Here is a 14,016-nt window from a genome sequence, read left to right as displayed (position 1 = left end):
TTAGTTCAGTACATAAAATGTAATTGTGAATAATTTGTTTGATTGGAGGTGTTGAACATGCTCTTGACATATGGTCAATATGAGGGATTAGAGATGTTCATGATGATGTAAATAATTTAATCTGGGGTAAAGGCAAGCCATTTATGTCTATGATTCGTTCTATGGACATTTATGTCTCTGATTTGTTCTATGGAGCAGCTAAGTAAGGTGTGACAATCTTCTTAGCAATTGAATGCTCATTGTGCTTGCTGTCGCACGAACCATTTTCCCTAATGTATGGAATGGATGTTCTGATCTGGTCTTTGTGACTTGATCCTCATAAAGTCTATGTGACTTATTTGGTCTATGTGACTAAATTTTGCTCTGGTCTTCGTGACTTGATCCTCATAAAGTCTATGTGACTTATTTGGTCTATGTGACTAAATTTTGCTCTGGTCTTCGTGACTTGATCCTCATAAAGTCTATGTGACTTATTTGGTCTTTGTGACTAAATTTTGCTCTGGTCTTCGTGACATGATCACCTTGTAGTCTATGTGACTAACATGGTCTATGTGACCATTTGGATTGACTTGGACGAGTGGGAGATGTTGTGCGTTACACAAGAGACGAAAGGGTTCGTCCCTTTCGCTGCCGCAAATGGCAGTTTGCTGGAAACGCCAAGGAGATGAAGGGGTGTCCTTTCCCCTTCGTCTTCCTCAGCTTTCTTATAAGAGGCGTCCAAGGCAATCAGAGAGAAGGAGAGGTTGATGCGAAGGTGAACAGCGAGCAAGCGATCGAGGTGATCAGAGGAGCAGCGGAGGTAATCGTGTGTGAGCAAAGGGAGAACATTTGTAGATCGGGATTTGGCTCGTTAACCTTGAAGCGCTTTCCGGCAACTCCGTGATCGTGCTTCCGACAGCGGCAATCTCTTCATCGATCAGCGTCTTCAATTGCGGTTCTTCGGGAGATCAATGTGAGTGTTTATGGTTTCCGCATTATTATTTTAATTACTTCGTTTTAGTTTTCATGCTCTCAAAACTACCAACAGCTAGAAGAATACGCTGGACTAGCACTGATGACAGATCACCAAGAAAATAATGAAAGCTCGTCTGAAATGGGCATCGATGAAGGGGGGATAGGTCAGAAGAAAGCAGTGATGAAAGGGAAGCACCAGAATACGAGAACAACATAGTAAGTGAGGTACGTCCCTTATCTCCCAAAAAATTGTATGAGTTCATAAAAATACTTTCTAGAAGTTTATACAAATTAAAAACAAAGTATGCACTATTAAAAAGAGAAAAATACCAAATTAAAGGTCAGTTTAGCAAAAACATGTTCATGAGAAGATTCTGATAAATTGAAAATTAAAAATGACAAAGTATAGGATCAAATAAAAACATTAGAAAAGAATTATGCAGGTTCAAATGTTCAGAACTTTAGAAATTTTTAAGAGCTAAATTGATATTTTAGATTTCACAAGAATCAAATTAGAAAATTGATATGAAAATATATTCTAAAAAATTATCTTGTTAATCCAGTAGGTAGAAATTTATTTTGAGTTCTAAAATACATTTTGACCTATTAGATAATTTTTAATTTTAAATACTACAAATTAAATTGTATTAAATTGTTCAAAATAGTAGCATTAGTATCAAAATAACTTTTCATATATTTTCGGTTTGAATTTTTTTATATTTTTCTTAGATTAAATTTTATGTTCAGCATGCTTCCTTCTTATGTTTTGTGTTAATTTTTTTTTTCTGTAAAAAATAAAGATGTTATATACTTACAGAAAAAAATTTAAACTTTTCTAACCGTTATATTATTTTTAATTTATTTTTTATAATAATAAATTTTAACAATTAAAGATGTTTCAAAAATTAATTTTTTAAAAATTTAATTTTTCTATGATAATGAAATTTGTTTTCGGTTAGATTAAATTTTTTGAGATTTTTTGACTATTATATAATTTTTTAAGAATTTTTTATCAAAATATATAATTTTAAATTTAAATTTTTCAGAATTTAGTTTTAAAAAACTTGATTTTTCAAAAGACCATTATTTGTATGTATAGAAAAATCAACAAGATTTTTAGATGATAATATCTATTTTTAATGATCATATCTATTCAAAATTATTTATTAGGTGAAAATAAAAATTATCTATTTGTGAACATTTTTCTCTTGGTTCATATCCCTTATGATTAATATTGACAAAAAATTTCAGGATTTTTCGACATCTAAAAATAGTTTTCAAATTATCTTTGTCAAATTTGATTTTAAATTCCACAAATTCGAATATTTGAAGAATAATTCTCTAAAAAATATTCAGACTTGTTCATTGGTTTAATCACCCTTAAAAAAAATTAGATTTTTTTAAATAATTATTCCTATTTTTTATGTAATCAAATAGAGAGAGTAGTTATTCAATTATTCAATCTAGGTGTGGAGTAATTAAAAGTGAATATTACTTGCATTTCTTTTATGCTTAAAATATTCATGTTATAATTGTTTTTAAAATTTTCTTTAAAACTATTTGTTTATTTAACCCTGACTCTAACTTAAGTTGATACACATCAAAAAGGGGGAGATTGTAAAGATCTCGGGTTGATTTTGATATGATCAATTACGTTAAGTTGAGTTTTGTTTATTTTTAATGTCTTATGTCTAAATGTGCAGGAGCTTTGGAACACAAGAAGTCGAGCGAAAAACGTAGCGGACTAGAAGGATTACACGGAAAATGAGTCGATGAGCTCGGTACATCCAAGGGACAAGAAGCTACGGAAGAGTACACTGATGGAGCTAGAAGGACGTGCATGGCGGTCTGTGAGACGAGAAATTAGGGAGAAAGTCTGCTTGAGAAGAAAGTCCAAAACCTTAGAATGAAGGGTTCTGTCTTGAAGACCTGAGGCACCTCAGTTGACTGAAGGTGCTTCGGGTAGTCTAGATTGCCTCTGCCATAGAGAGGTGTGGAGGCATCTCCGCGGATTGGAGGCGCCTCAGCTGAAAAGGCAGGGAGGCACCTCGGTTGAACTAAGGCGCCTCCACTCAAAACTCAGACATAGTAATGGCTACTCATGGTACGTGCCTCAAATAGAACTAAGGCACCTCTATACGCCCAGAGTCATTAGATAGATCAACACTGATCGGATCAGTTTTGCTGAGTTAGAGGTGCCTCGAGCTCAATGGAGACACCTTCAGTGTCACGTCAACCAACGGTAAAAAGTGTTTTGAGCTCTATAAAAAAGGGGATGCCCTCTAGCTAAAAAACAACACTTGTATTCGATTTCCAAGTTTGTTTCGCTATTTTCTGAGCTGTAAATCGTTGTATGACGCCTCTTTGTCTATAACTTTGTCGAAGAAGGAGATTATTGCTAGTGCTTACTTCTGTCTTGGATTAGTAACCTCCTTGATTACGAACCAAGTAAATCGATAGTCATGTATTTCTTTTTCTGTATTTGTTTTATTTTAATTTACAAGTGTGTGTTAATTAAAGCCTAAAGATCGAGAAAGGTCCAATATTATATTTTAGGTAATTCACCCCCTCTTGCAGCCAACGAAGATCTAACAGAATTAACTGATTGAACAAACCGAAATTACAAATTTAATTCGGTTAATTAAGAAATTTAGTTTTTTAAAAAAAAAATACAAGTTTTTTTAGTTTAATTGTTTCGGTTTTGATTTTAAAAAATTTAAAATCATGTTAAATCAATTAAACCAAACCGAACTAGGAGTTTAAAAAATAAAATCCCTAATTCCTTCACAATCTCACTTGTTGGCCTTCTCTCTCCCTAACTCTCCAATCCTCACTCTCACCGAAGCCCCACACTCTCCCATCGTCGCTCTCGCCAAAGCCAAGGCCCTCCCCTTCTTGTCACTCTCGTCGTTGGTGAGACTGCCGTCAGCAGCCCTTCCCTCACTCAGCCAAGGCCAGCGAGCAACCAGCACTTCGGTAGGAAGATGAGCTTGGACTTGTTTGTTTCTAGGGTTCTAAAGAGTTGGAATTCGTCAGAAGGACCCTCGCCGACTGAGAAGGAGACTTAGAAGTTGCTGAGGACATGGTGGATTGTAGGAGCACAATGTGAATGCCAGATCCGAAGCGATGTCTTCATCTGATACTTTGTCCACTTTCTCTTCCAGTCGGAGTCTGGAATGTCCTCTTGCTCAAACTTCCTAAAGACTTCTGAATTTCCTTTTCAAAGAGCAAATTTCCTCATCAGCAAAAAGCAAACAGTTCAAACTTCCTCTTTTAAGGAGTTTGAAATTAAGGGGATTCGACCGGTCAGTTAATTTGAAAAAAATTCAATTTGCTCAATTTCGATTTGTTCGATTCAATCGGTTTAGATTTCAACTGAATGCTGACATTCTTTGATTACCCATGATCACTTGATTTCATCCTTAACAAACCAAATTAATTTTGGTCGATCCGAAGTCAATTGCATTACTAATCTCTCTGATAGATAACTTTCAAATTATTATAGTCATTTAAGGATATCAAAATTTTATAATTATTTTTTCAAAATATATGGAAACTTTGAGAGGTGAAATCTAATTTTCACTAACTTTTTTTACCGACGAATTTAATTAGAGGGTAAAATATAAATTATCAAATTTTGATTATAAATGACAAAATCGGAAAATATTCTCAAAAGCAGTAAATACGTGATCTCAAATCGGAAAAAGGAGGAGAGATCGATGAAGAGGCTACTTTACTTCTCCCTCTTCTCCAAAGCCGTGTCTTCCACTCGTTTTCCTCTGTCCCACGACGCTGCCCTCCTCTTTGCCATCTTACCTTACTCGGCCTCCGCCACTGCCGCCGCCGCTGCATCCACCACTGGGAAGCACATGTTCATGACCCAATACCTCGTCGACTCATGTGGTTTCGACCAGGATAAGGCCACCGAGGCCTCGAAGCTTCTCAAGGGCATTCAATCCCGGCAGCAGCCCGACTCCGTCCTTGCTTTCCTCAAAAGTTACGGCTTCGATGACGCATCAGTAAAAAAGATCCTACATCACTCCCCCAAATGTCTTCTTTTGGACGTAGAGAAGACACTTGCCCCAAAGTTCCGAGCTTTTGAAGATCTGGGTTTCTCCCCATCCGACATCGTCCACCTCGTCCGATCGAATCCCGACACCACCAAAGTCAAACACGAACGCACTGTGCCTAGGATCGAATTTTGGCAAGGCCTTCTCGGATCCAAGGATGCGCTGGTGAAGTTGTTCAAGAGTAACAATTGGGTTCTTGGGTACAGCATCAAGAAGAGGATCCAGCCCAACCTTGAGATGCTTCGGGAATGCGGCGTGGACGGCCAAAAGCTCGACTTTATCTTGCGCTTTCACCCAATGTTCATATCGCAGAAAGCTGATACCTTGAAGTCGTTGATCAGTCGCGTGGAGGACTTGGGAGTGCCACAGACATCCGGGATGTTCCATTGCACTCTGTGTGCACTGTTCGTGGTCCACCCAAAGAAATTCAAGATGCTAATGGATATGTTCTGGAACTTTGGGTGGTCGCAGGGTGATTTTGTTGCAGCAATCCAAAAGGTTCCTAATCTGCCGCGAAGGTCTTTGAAGCATTTGCAGAGAAAAATGGAGTTCTTGATTAATGAAGCTGGATATGCTTCTTCTTACATCGCTACACGTCCAGTACTATTGACACTGAGCTTGGAGAGAAGGTTGATTCCCAGACATCGGATCTTAGCAACCTTGAACTCTAGGGGGCACTGTGAAAGGGATTACAAAGTTGCAACATACATGATGGTTTCCGACACCAAATTCATAGAGAAGTACATCATCGTCTATAAGGACAGGTATCCAGATCTGAGTGAACTCTATGCAAGCTTAAAGCACACAATGGCTTCTGATTAGGGACTTCAATGAGGTAAATCAGTTTTCCCCCTGCAAGTTATGGTTCATGCACCATATGATTTCTCCTTTGTCAAACTCTAAAGCTAACATTTATGCCAACAAGCATGAATATAAGAATTTGAACAATCATGATCTTGTTTTGCATGTCAATATGCATGAAGATAAGAACAATTTGCAGGATTATGATCTTGATTTTGCATATCAATTGAGCTAAAAGATCACTGATTTGTCGCATATTATGTTAGATAATTGTTATTCTTGTATTCATGCAGCCCTTTATGAACATACAGAATTTTTCCTTGTTTGAGTATTAGTTACCTAATATATTTTTTATAAAAGGGAGAGGAACCATTGCCACATGGATGAAATGATTGAATACTTTTTGAATTTTGTGTAAGATCAATTCAATGAACAAGTTTGACCAACTTATTAAATTAAACAAACAAGTTTGAACACATATGTGTTCAGCTCGTTAATATTTATAAACAATATTCACCAATAAAACTTTTATCAATATGCTAAATAAACAATGAAAATTTCAAAATGAACAAATAAAATTGTATTATCAAACTCAATAACCAACCAAATAAGCTTAAAATATAAAAGTTTTAAATAAATCAAACAAACTTGATTTGAGAGTTCGGTAACATCTAATTGAATCAAGTTCAAGCCAAGGTTGAACCAAGCTCAAGCTTATAAAAAAGAAATCAAGCCAAGATTAAACAATTATTTCAATTATTTGATTTATTTTATGATCGACTTTGTTCATTTTAGGCTCGGTTTGGTTTGGTTATTTTATCAAATAAACTTGAACACTACAAAACTTTGCTTGGCTTGGTTCATTTATAGGGATTGACATGGTATTACATGTTTGATACTGAATGTCTGTAATATTCTGAAACACTATAACACTGTGAGTTTGTGAGTGGAAACGTGAAAGGCCACTTTTAACTTTTGGAGGCAATGCAAACTTTGGATGGTTGGGAATAAAGTAGGAATGAACAAGTTTAAGAAAAAACAAGTGAGACTAAAGCTTTTTTGTCGGTCTGGAATCAGAAGGCTTGGTCCCTATAATAAGTCATAATAATGTAAGATATGCTTTCTAGGACAGTAAACGAACCAAGACAAGCTAAGTTTTGTGGTGTTGGATATTGTTTGATAATGTCACCGAGCTAAGCCAAGTTAAGTCTAAAATGAACCAAACCGTTGAAATGATTATTCAAACTTGGTTTGGTTTCTTTTTATTGGCTTGAGTTTGGTTCAAGCTTGGCTTGAGCTTGGTTTAAGCTTGACTTGAACTTGATTTGTTTATAAGTTATTAAGTTTTAAATTCAAGTTTGTTTGATTGCTTGAATTTTTTACATTTTAAGCTTATTTAGTTGGTTATTGAACTTGATAATACAAATTTATTTGTTCATTTTAAAAGTTTTATTTATTTATTTATTTAACATGTTGATGAGAGTTTTATTGATGAACATGGTTCAATAACATTGTTCATAAATATTTTTCATAAATGTTATTCACGAATATTAACGAGTTGAACATATGTGTGTTAACCTTGTCTGTTTAGTTTAATGAGTTGTTCAAAAAAATATGATACTGCTACATTACCGACCCCCTTATGACTATCGCATGCCATTGAGAGGGAGTTCAGCAAAACCCAAATTAGCAAGTGCATAGGTAGGGGCCCGCAGAGGTGATGAAATCCTCTGTTGAGTTAAAACTATTAATTAGTTTAATGAATTGGTTAAATTTATTTAATTGATCTTGTGTGTGTTGAACAAATATAAACAAACTATTATCAAATTGAATATCAAATTTGTTCATAAATATTCAATTCACGGATGAATCCCTTAGGAATTAAGTGAAGGAATTAAAAGGGTAATAAGATGGACACGACAAGCACTCTTTCATTAAGCAATGTTCAAGTGTTTGGGAGAATAGGAAGTGATAGAACTTTGTCATGGTTCCTATTTCTCCATGTTTTGCGCCTTATATTTGTAGACCTTTGTCATGGAATATGGGAGGATTGTTTGGGTTATAGAAAAAGCATGGGTCATTTTTGTTGGGAATGATGATGAAGTTGATGAATTTTCAAGTGATAAAATATAAATCTAAGCAAATATAAATCTTAAAAAAAATATTTAGATAATTTAACAAAAAAAATGAATTTTAGTGCAATAATTTACAATGTTCAATATAGTTTCATTAAGTATCATCTATGCAAAATTTATAGGAGTTGAAATATAATTTAGCATTGGCGTGTCAATTCTTTAAAATAAAAAAAATGATGTAATAATTGAAAGATAATTTGCGAACACCTGAAATAAGAAGACAACAAATACAATTAAGCTAAAGCTACCTTTGTTTCCTCCTCCTCCTCCTCGCCTCCTTAATTAATTTTGTTTCTAAAGATTAAGAAAGGAAGATATTGCCCCCTGATCCAAAGATCCCTGCATCTTTCACAATAATCCTCACGCTTGTATTATTGTTACATGTGTGTTACTCATCAAAGACAATTTTTTTTTAATTAAAGGGGCACGATTTTTTTCATCAAAATGGCTATCGAATCAAATCTTAACGGATGTTTTTCTCCGTAATAACCTCATACGAATATGCAAGGAATGATAAGGTCGATGGAGTGGAAGGGTTTGATCAGGGGTTTCTTGCAATTGACTAAACCTATAACCAAGCAATAGATCAGGATTTATAATTAAAGACTCAGCTGCGATGTATTTAATGGACCTGAGAATGTTGACTGTCAGGATGGAGTACGGATCCTCTGGACCACAAAATGTGGTTTAGAGGATGGACCAACTCATTTATAGGTGGAGTTCTATGGACTCCACCTGCTATACAGGTGGGATTCATAAAATCCCACTTATGAATCACTTCTAGTCCAGGAGCGGATCAGGGGTTGCGGTCCAGAGGATCTGGACTGGTCAGGACGAGTTTCCATGTGTATTTCTCCGATTTATCTTGGTATTGGTGGAAAATTTTCATGAAATTAAATCGATTATTTCAGATTCAACGTTACCTGATTTGATTAATTATTTTTTATAACCAACCAATATTAATAGTATATGAGAGGTGGCTTCAAGAACAATTAAGAATGGAGAGCTCCATTGAGTAGAGGCTCTAGAACCAGAGGTTCTTAGGTGAAGAATCCAAGGTAAAATGAATTAAACTAGAGAAATTATTTTTATCATTTGGTTCAATGAGGATTTTATAGAGAAAAAGGAAATGAATATAAGATTTAATTTGGGTGCCCTTTTCATGAAAAAAATATATATATAATTGTCTTTTGCGATGATTTTAATAATAAAGGGTATCCTTTTGCCTAATCTTGTTTCACCACTTACTAAGAATTGGCTTTGGCCTTCATATGTTACTTTCATTGTAAGCAAAAGAAGGCCCTTTATACCTAGGCAAGCCGCAACTACTATTTCGACTCTTTTTATGTAATTATGAATGGAACAGAATGCAACGAGACAGAACAGAATGGATTTCATTGCAATATAATGAATGGAATAGAACATAATGAGCGAATCTACTGAACCAAATAATAGGGATAGGATCTTCTGGTCCAAAAAATAGATTAGGGGATGGATCATAATGTAATTATGGTTGAGTCGTGATCTCGATTCAACCGTAATTGGTTGCGATCATTTTCTGAATTCATCTTCTCATCTAGGTTATAGTTTGGATCGGGATGAACGACCGGAGGCCGCTAGCAGTAGGCGGGTGGCTGGGCTATCGGGCGCTGAGCGGGGGAGGCCTCTGGCCGCATATCCTGACTCAAATTATAACCTAGATGAAAAAGTGAATTCAAAGAGAGATCAATAATCAATTGCGATCGAATTATGATCACGATTCAACTATAATTATATTATGGTCCATTCTCTGATCTATTTTTGGTGGATCAAAGGATCCTGGCTCCAAACAATCCAACTGATTGTTAAGATGTTTATTTTTTTTTCCTCAGTTTCGCAACCTATATTGAGAAGCAGTCAGAGCCAAGGGGCTAAGAGTGATAAAGCAAACACCAAATCTAGACTATTAGAAAACTAAATGCTTATGGGGAAAATAAACAAAATAACAAAAAAACACACGCAAGACTCAAATAGTGCCAACATATTTCTTCCAGGAGTAGTGGATGATCCTGTCTGAAAATCGATGTGATAGAAAGTTAGGGATATGATGCTTTTACTGATCGCTTGTAGATTTCGTTCGGACTTGCAACACAAATTACGTCGATGTCGAACTAGGGAAGGGGTCCCTGCGTTGACCTTCCGATGCTCAAGTCAGTCACTAGCGATGAAGTAGAAGATGGAGCAACAACAACAGTATATATCGTATACCTCCCCCGATGCTTGGATCCCTCTTTAAATAGAGCTCTTATAGAACGCGTGCACACGTTTTTCGAAGTTTTCCCTTAAAAAAACTTATTAGTAAAGTGTCCCTGACATAATACCTTAACAAGCCGAGGATACCTTTGACGTGATAGTGGAAGCTTCCGCTGTACGATCTTCTTGTTGCCCATGTCGGATGTCAGCGTCACTAACTCCCAAAAGGATGTCGATGTATATCATAGGGAAGTAGTTGCTAGGTTGAGTGGGATGGTCGCTCGACCGGAGCTTCGCTTTCCTGTGCACCGTCTGCTTGGCTGGAACTCCCCTGTGCTTGTACCACGCCCGCTTGGTCGAAGTTCCCCTGTGCTTGTATTGAGTCTGCTCAGCCGGAACTCCCCTGTGCTTGTGCTACGTTCGCTCGGTCGAAGTTCCCCTGTGCTTGTATTAAGTCTTCTTGGCCGAAGTTCCCTTCTGCCAATGTCGAGTCCTGCCGCCTGACCGAGTGGGGTAGCTGCTCGGCCCGATTTATGCAAATAGTCATCTCCCTGTCCGGCGTCCCATACACCATTGAGCGTCGGTCGTCTGACCTCCCCGTGTCCAAGACAGGGGCCTCCTCCCCGGTCGGGGCATGATCTCCCGACCGGCCGATGATATTTGAGTGTCGACCTGCCAGCCCGATCAGCCTACGATATCTGAGTGTTGACTTGCTCGCCCAATTGGCCTATGGTATCTCAGCGTTGACCGCCTTGACTTTGACCTCCACCGTGACAGCTAGGAGTGAGCATTCGGTTAATTCGGTTAATTTGATATTAATTTTGTATAAATTCTTTTTATTGTTATTTTAAACAAATTTAATTAATTCAGTGTTAACCGAAATAACCGATTCGGTTAATTTAATTTTAGTAAAACTTTAATTTGATTCGATTAGCTAACACTAAATCGGTTTTCGGTTAATTCGGTTAATTTATGGACCGAATTAACTGAATGCTCACCCCTAGTGACAGCTATCCTCCGCGGGGTGGGGCTCCTCCTTATTACCGCATCACATTCCTCCCCCTTAAGTCTAGTCGAAGGAGACTGTAAGTCTGACTAACTGGACAAAATTGTTTGTGAAGCTTTCCACCCAATCGACTTCGACACACCTTGGCCTCTGATCGGACTAACGTGGCTCAACGGTCGACTATGTGACCACTCTTTGTCGGTCAACCTGTTGAAGATTATCGATTGGCCATAGGTCTGCTCCCTCAAGCCGATCAGCACAATGAGCATTCATACTTTGGACACCTTTTCTTGGGCTTCTTTGGATTAGCGTGATCCGGACTTACGTCACCCATATTTTTGGGAAATCGTGCAAATCCCTGCATATTATGGCTAAGCGCGCCCCCTGCCTTTTAATTGCCCTCATTAAATGTCGGCCTGTGGCGAGACGCCGTGTGTCCTGCTCGCTGCCACCACACGCCTGACGTGACAGACAGATATTTGCTAGCGATGTGACGTTTGACGGTTCAAATTCAACGGCCCGATCTCTGCCTGGGTTTCCACAACCTAGATCGGATGACTCCGGTCGACCATTCCCAAGGCTTATAAGCCCATGCGTGTCGCCTTCTCTTTCGCATCCCCGTCTTCTAGCTCTTCAGCGATACTCCGTTGGGTCGGCATTAGAGGGGTCACTAAGGTAGCGGATCTACCTTTCAGCGATACTCCGTCTCTGTGCTCCGACGATATTCTTCTTTCCCTGCTCCTCTAGCGACCTTCCAGTAAGCTTCCTTCCAATCGCATATCGCCTTCTTCCTCTACACTTCCTCGTCTTCGGGTTTTTCGGCGTCTCCCCGTCTGTGTTCCTCCAGTAGGCTTCCCTCCCCTCGCATCTTTTCACAACCTTTGTTTTTTGCGATGACAAGTTCCTCACAGCCGCCTGTCGACGTCCCTAGGCTTTGGTACACCTCTACTGAGTTCAGGTTTGACACCGGTGACGTTGAGAGTCTGACAACCGCCTTTGAGTTCCTTCTGAATATAAAGTTGTTCTCCCTTCTCCTTCCAACCGGCCAAACTCTCCGCTGTCCGGCTGTCTTTGCTTCTTTAGGGATCAGTTTACCCCTGGTCTGCGATTTCTTATTCACCCATTCTTTTTCGCCGTTTGTAAATATTTTCGCATCTCCCTTCATCAACTAGTGTCGAACTCTTTTCAACTGCTTTGCGAGTTATTGGTTTTGTTCCGCCTGCATGACATTTCTCTCACTCCCTGGATTTTTTGATTACTTTTATTATCCCAAATTGTCTGAGTCGGGGATTTTTCTTTTCCAAGCCCGCGTGGGATTAGTTTTCTTTGACAAAATGTCAACCTCCAACAAGCATTGGAAGGAATACTTCCTTTTTGTACGCCTTCCCGAGCGACCAGACTTACCGACCCACTGGTAGCTCGAAGTGGCGAGTCAACCTCCCTTGAAACAGTACAAGAGCCGATCGGACTACCTCAACGTAGCTTCAATATTGGTCTGTCAGAAGTATGACATCCACAAGTTGCTGTTGGAGGGTGTCCTCTATATCTTCGGTTTGAGTCCGATCCGCACCTGGCTTCCGTCCAGCCGATGTATGTGACCTCTCACTCTTTCCTTTGATTCTAATTGATTTTTCTTCCTCTTTTGCAGCCGAAGTCATGCTACGTGCATGTCTGACCGGCAAAGCTAAACTTGCGGATGCCACAATCAATGCGGCAGCTGTGGAGGAGTTGGAGAGCCACGGCCTGCAGCCGGTCGACTCTCAAGAAGACCCCCAAGATGAGAGCCAAGCGGCTACGGTCTTATTGAGTGGTGGAGTGGCTGGTCGGACGCCTAGTGACGGAGCGACTGGGGGATCACACCTTGCCTCCGAACGGCTTCCGGTCGTTCAGGTTAAGGGGGTGTCTGGCTCGACCTCTTCAGGAGAGCCACTGATCATGCGCAAGAGGCCCCGGGCGGAGCCTTCCTCGCGCTCTGCTTCCTCGGCGGTGCAGACCGTCGAGCGGGTCGAAACTTCGATCCCAACTCCAATTCAAGGAACTGCGACCCCCACATCATCTGATTGGATGCCCTCACTATCCGATCTGCCTCAAGGGATTGTTTGCACGCCACCAGTGACCTTCATGCCACCGCCGTCGAAGGCCAAGAAATTTGGCATCCGTCCAGCATCCTAGTCTCGGCCGTCCGACTGAGCGACCTCGGCCCAATCAGCTCTGAGCGGCAGCGTCATATAACGGTGGTGCTCCACCTCCCGTTTGAGGAATGGCGCGAGTCGACCAGCGCCGAATCTTGAGCCCCCGAGTACCAAATAATTATCCAGGGGCCGCTCGTATAGATATGGGTTGACACACGAGCCCGTGCAGCGATGATGCCTTATGTCTCCAGGGGAGCTCGTGGACAGCCACACCCAGATGTCCACTAGGATAAGTGTAATGTTTTACTATATTTTCTCAAATTATCCCCAATCAGCGCTCATATTTTGCTGACCATTCGCAGTATTGGGTAGAGAGTCTGGCCATGTGCCAAAGGCTCGCATTTTTGGAGGACGAAGTTAAGAAGTTGAAGGCGTCGAGCGGCCAGTCATCCACCTCCCATGAGCAGACAAATGTTGAGGTGGCAAAGCTGAAGGCCGATCTAGCTAAGAGCACCGAGCTGCTTAAGGCCGAGCGGGGGGAGAGCACAGAGCAGACTTCTCTGCTGGCTCAGCTTAATAAGCAAGTCAGCACCTTTGACGCCAAGATCGAATCAGCTAATGTGAGGAAGCTTCGGGCCATTGAAGAACTCGACCTGAAGAATAAAGAGGCTCGAGCTCTCGCCAAG

General features: G+C 39.7%; 1 protein-coding gene across 1 annotated transcript; it reads left to right on the top strand.

Annotated features, from left to right (window-relative positions):
• Positions 1-4,647: 4,647 nt before the first annotated feature.
• LOC121996489 (transcription termination factor MTERF15, mitochondrial-like) lies at positions 4,648-5,975 on the top strand. The gene has a single exon (XM_042550479.1). The coding sequence runs from the start codon at positions 4,674-4,676 to the stop codon at positions 5,844-5,846; it is 1,173 nt and encodes a 390-aa protein (XP_042406413.1). The 5' UTR covers positions 4,648-4,673; the 3' UTR covers positions 5,847-5,975.
• The last annotated feature ends 8,041 nt before the right edge of the window (positions 5,976-14,016 follow it).

Source organism: Zingiber officinale, chromosome 6A (genome assembly GCF_018446385.1).
Source record: "Zingiber officinale cultivar Zhangliang chromosome 6A, Zo_v1.1, whole genome shotgun sequence".
NCBI lineage: Eukaryota > Viridiplantae > Streptophyta > Magnoliopsida > Zingiberales > Zingiberaceae > Zingiber > Zingiber officinale.
Note: the sequence above shows the minus strand (reverse complement) of the source record. Positions and strands in the feature narration are given on the sequence as shown.

Bases quoted from the DNA above. Each gene is read 5' to 3' on its own strand.
- LOC121996489 (XM_042550479.1), top strand. From the start codon at position 4,674: ATGAAGAGGCTACTTTACTTCTCCCTCTTCTCCAAAGCCGTGTCTTCC.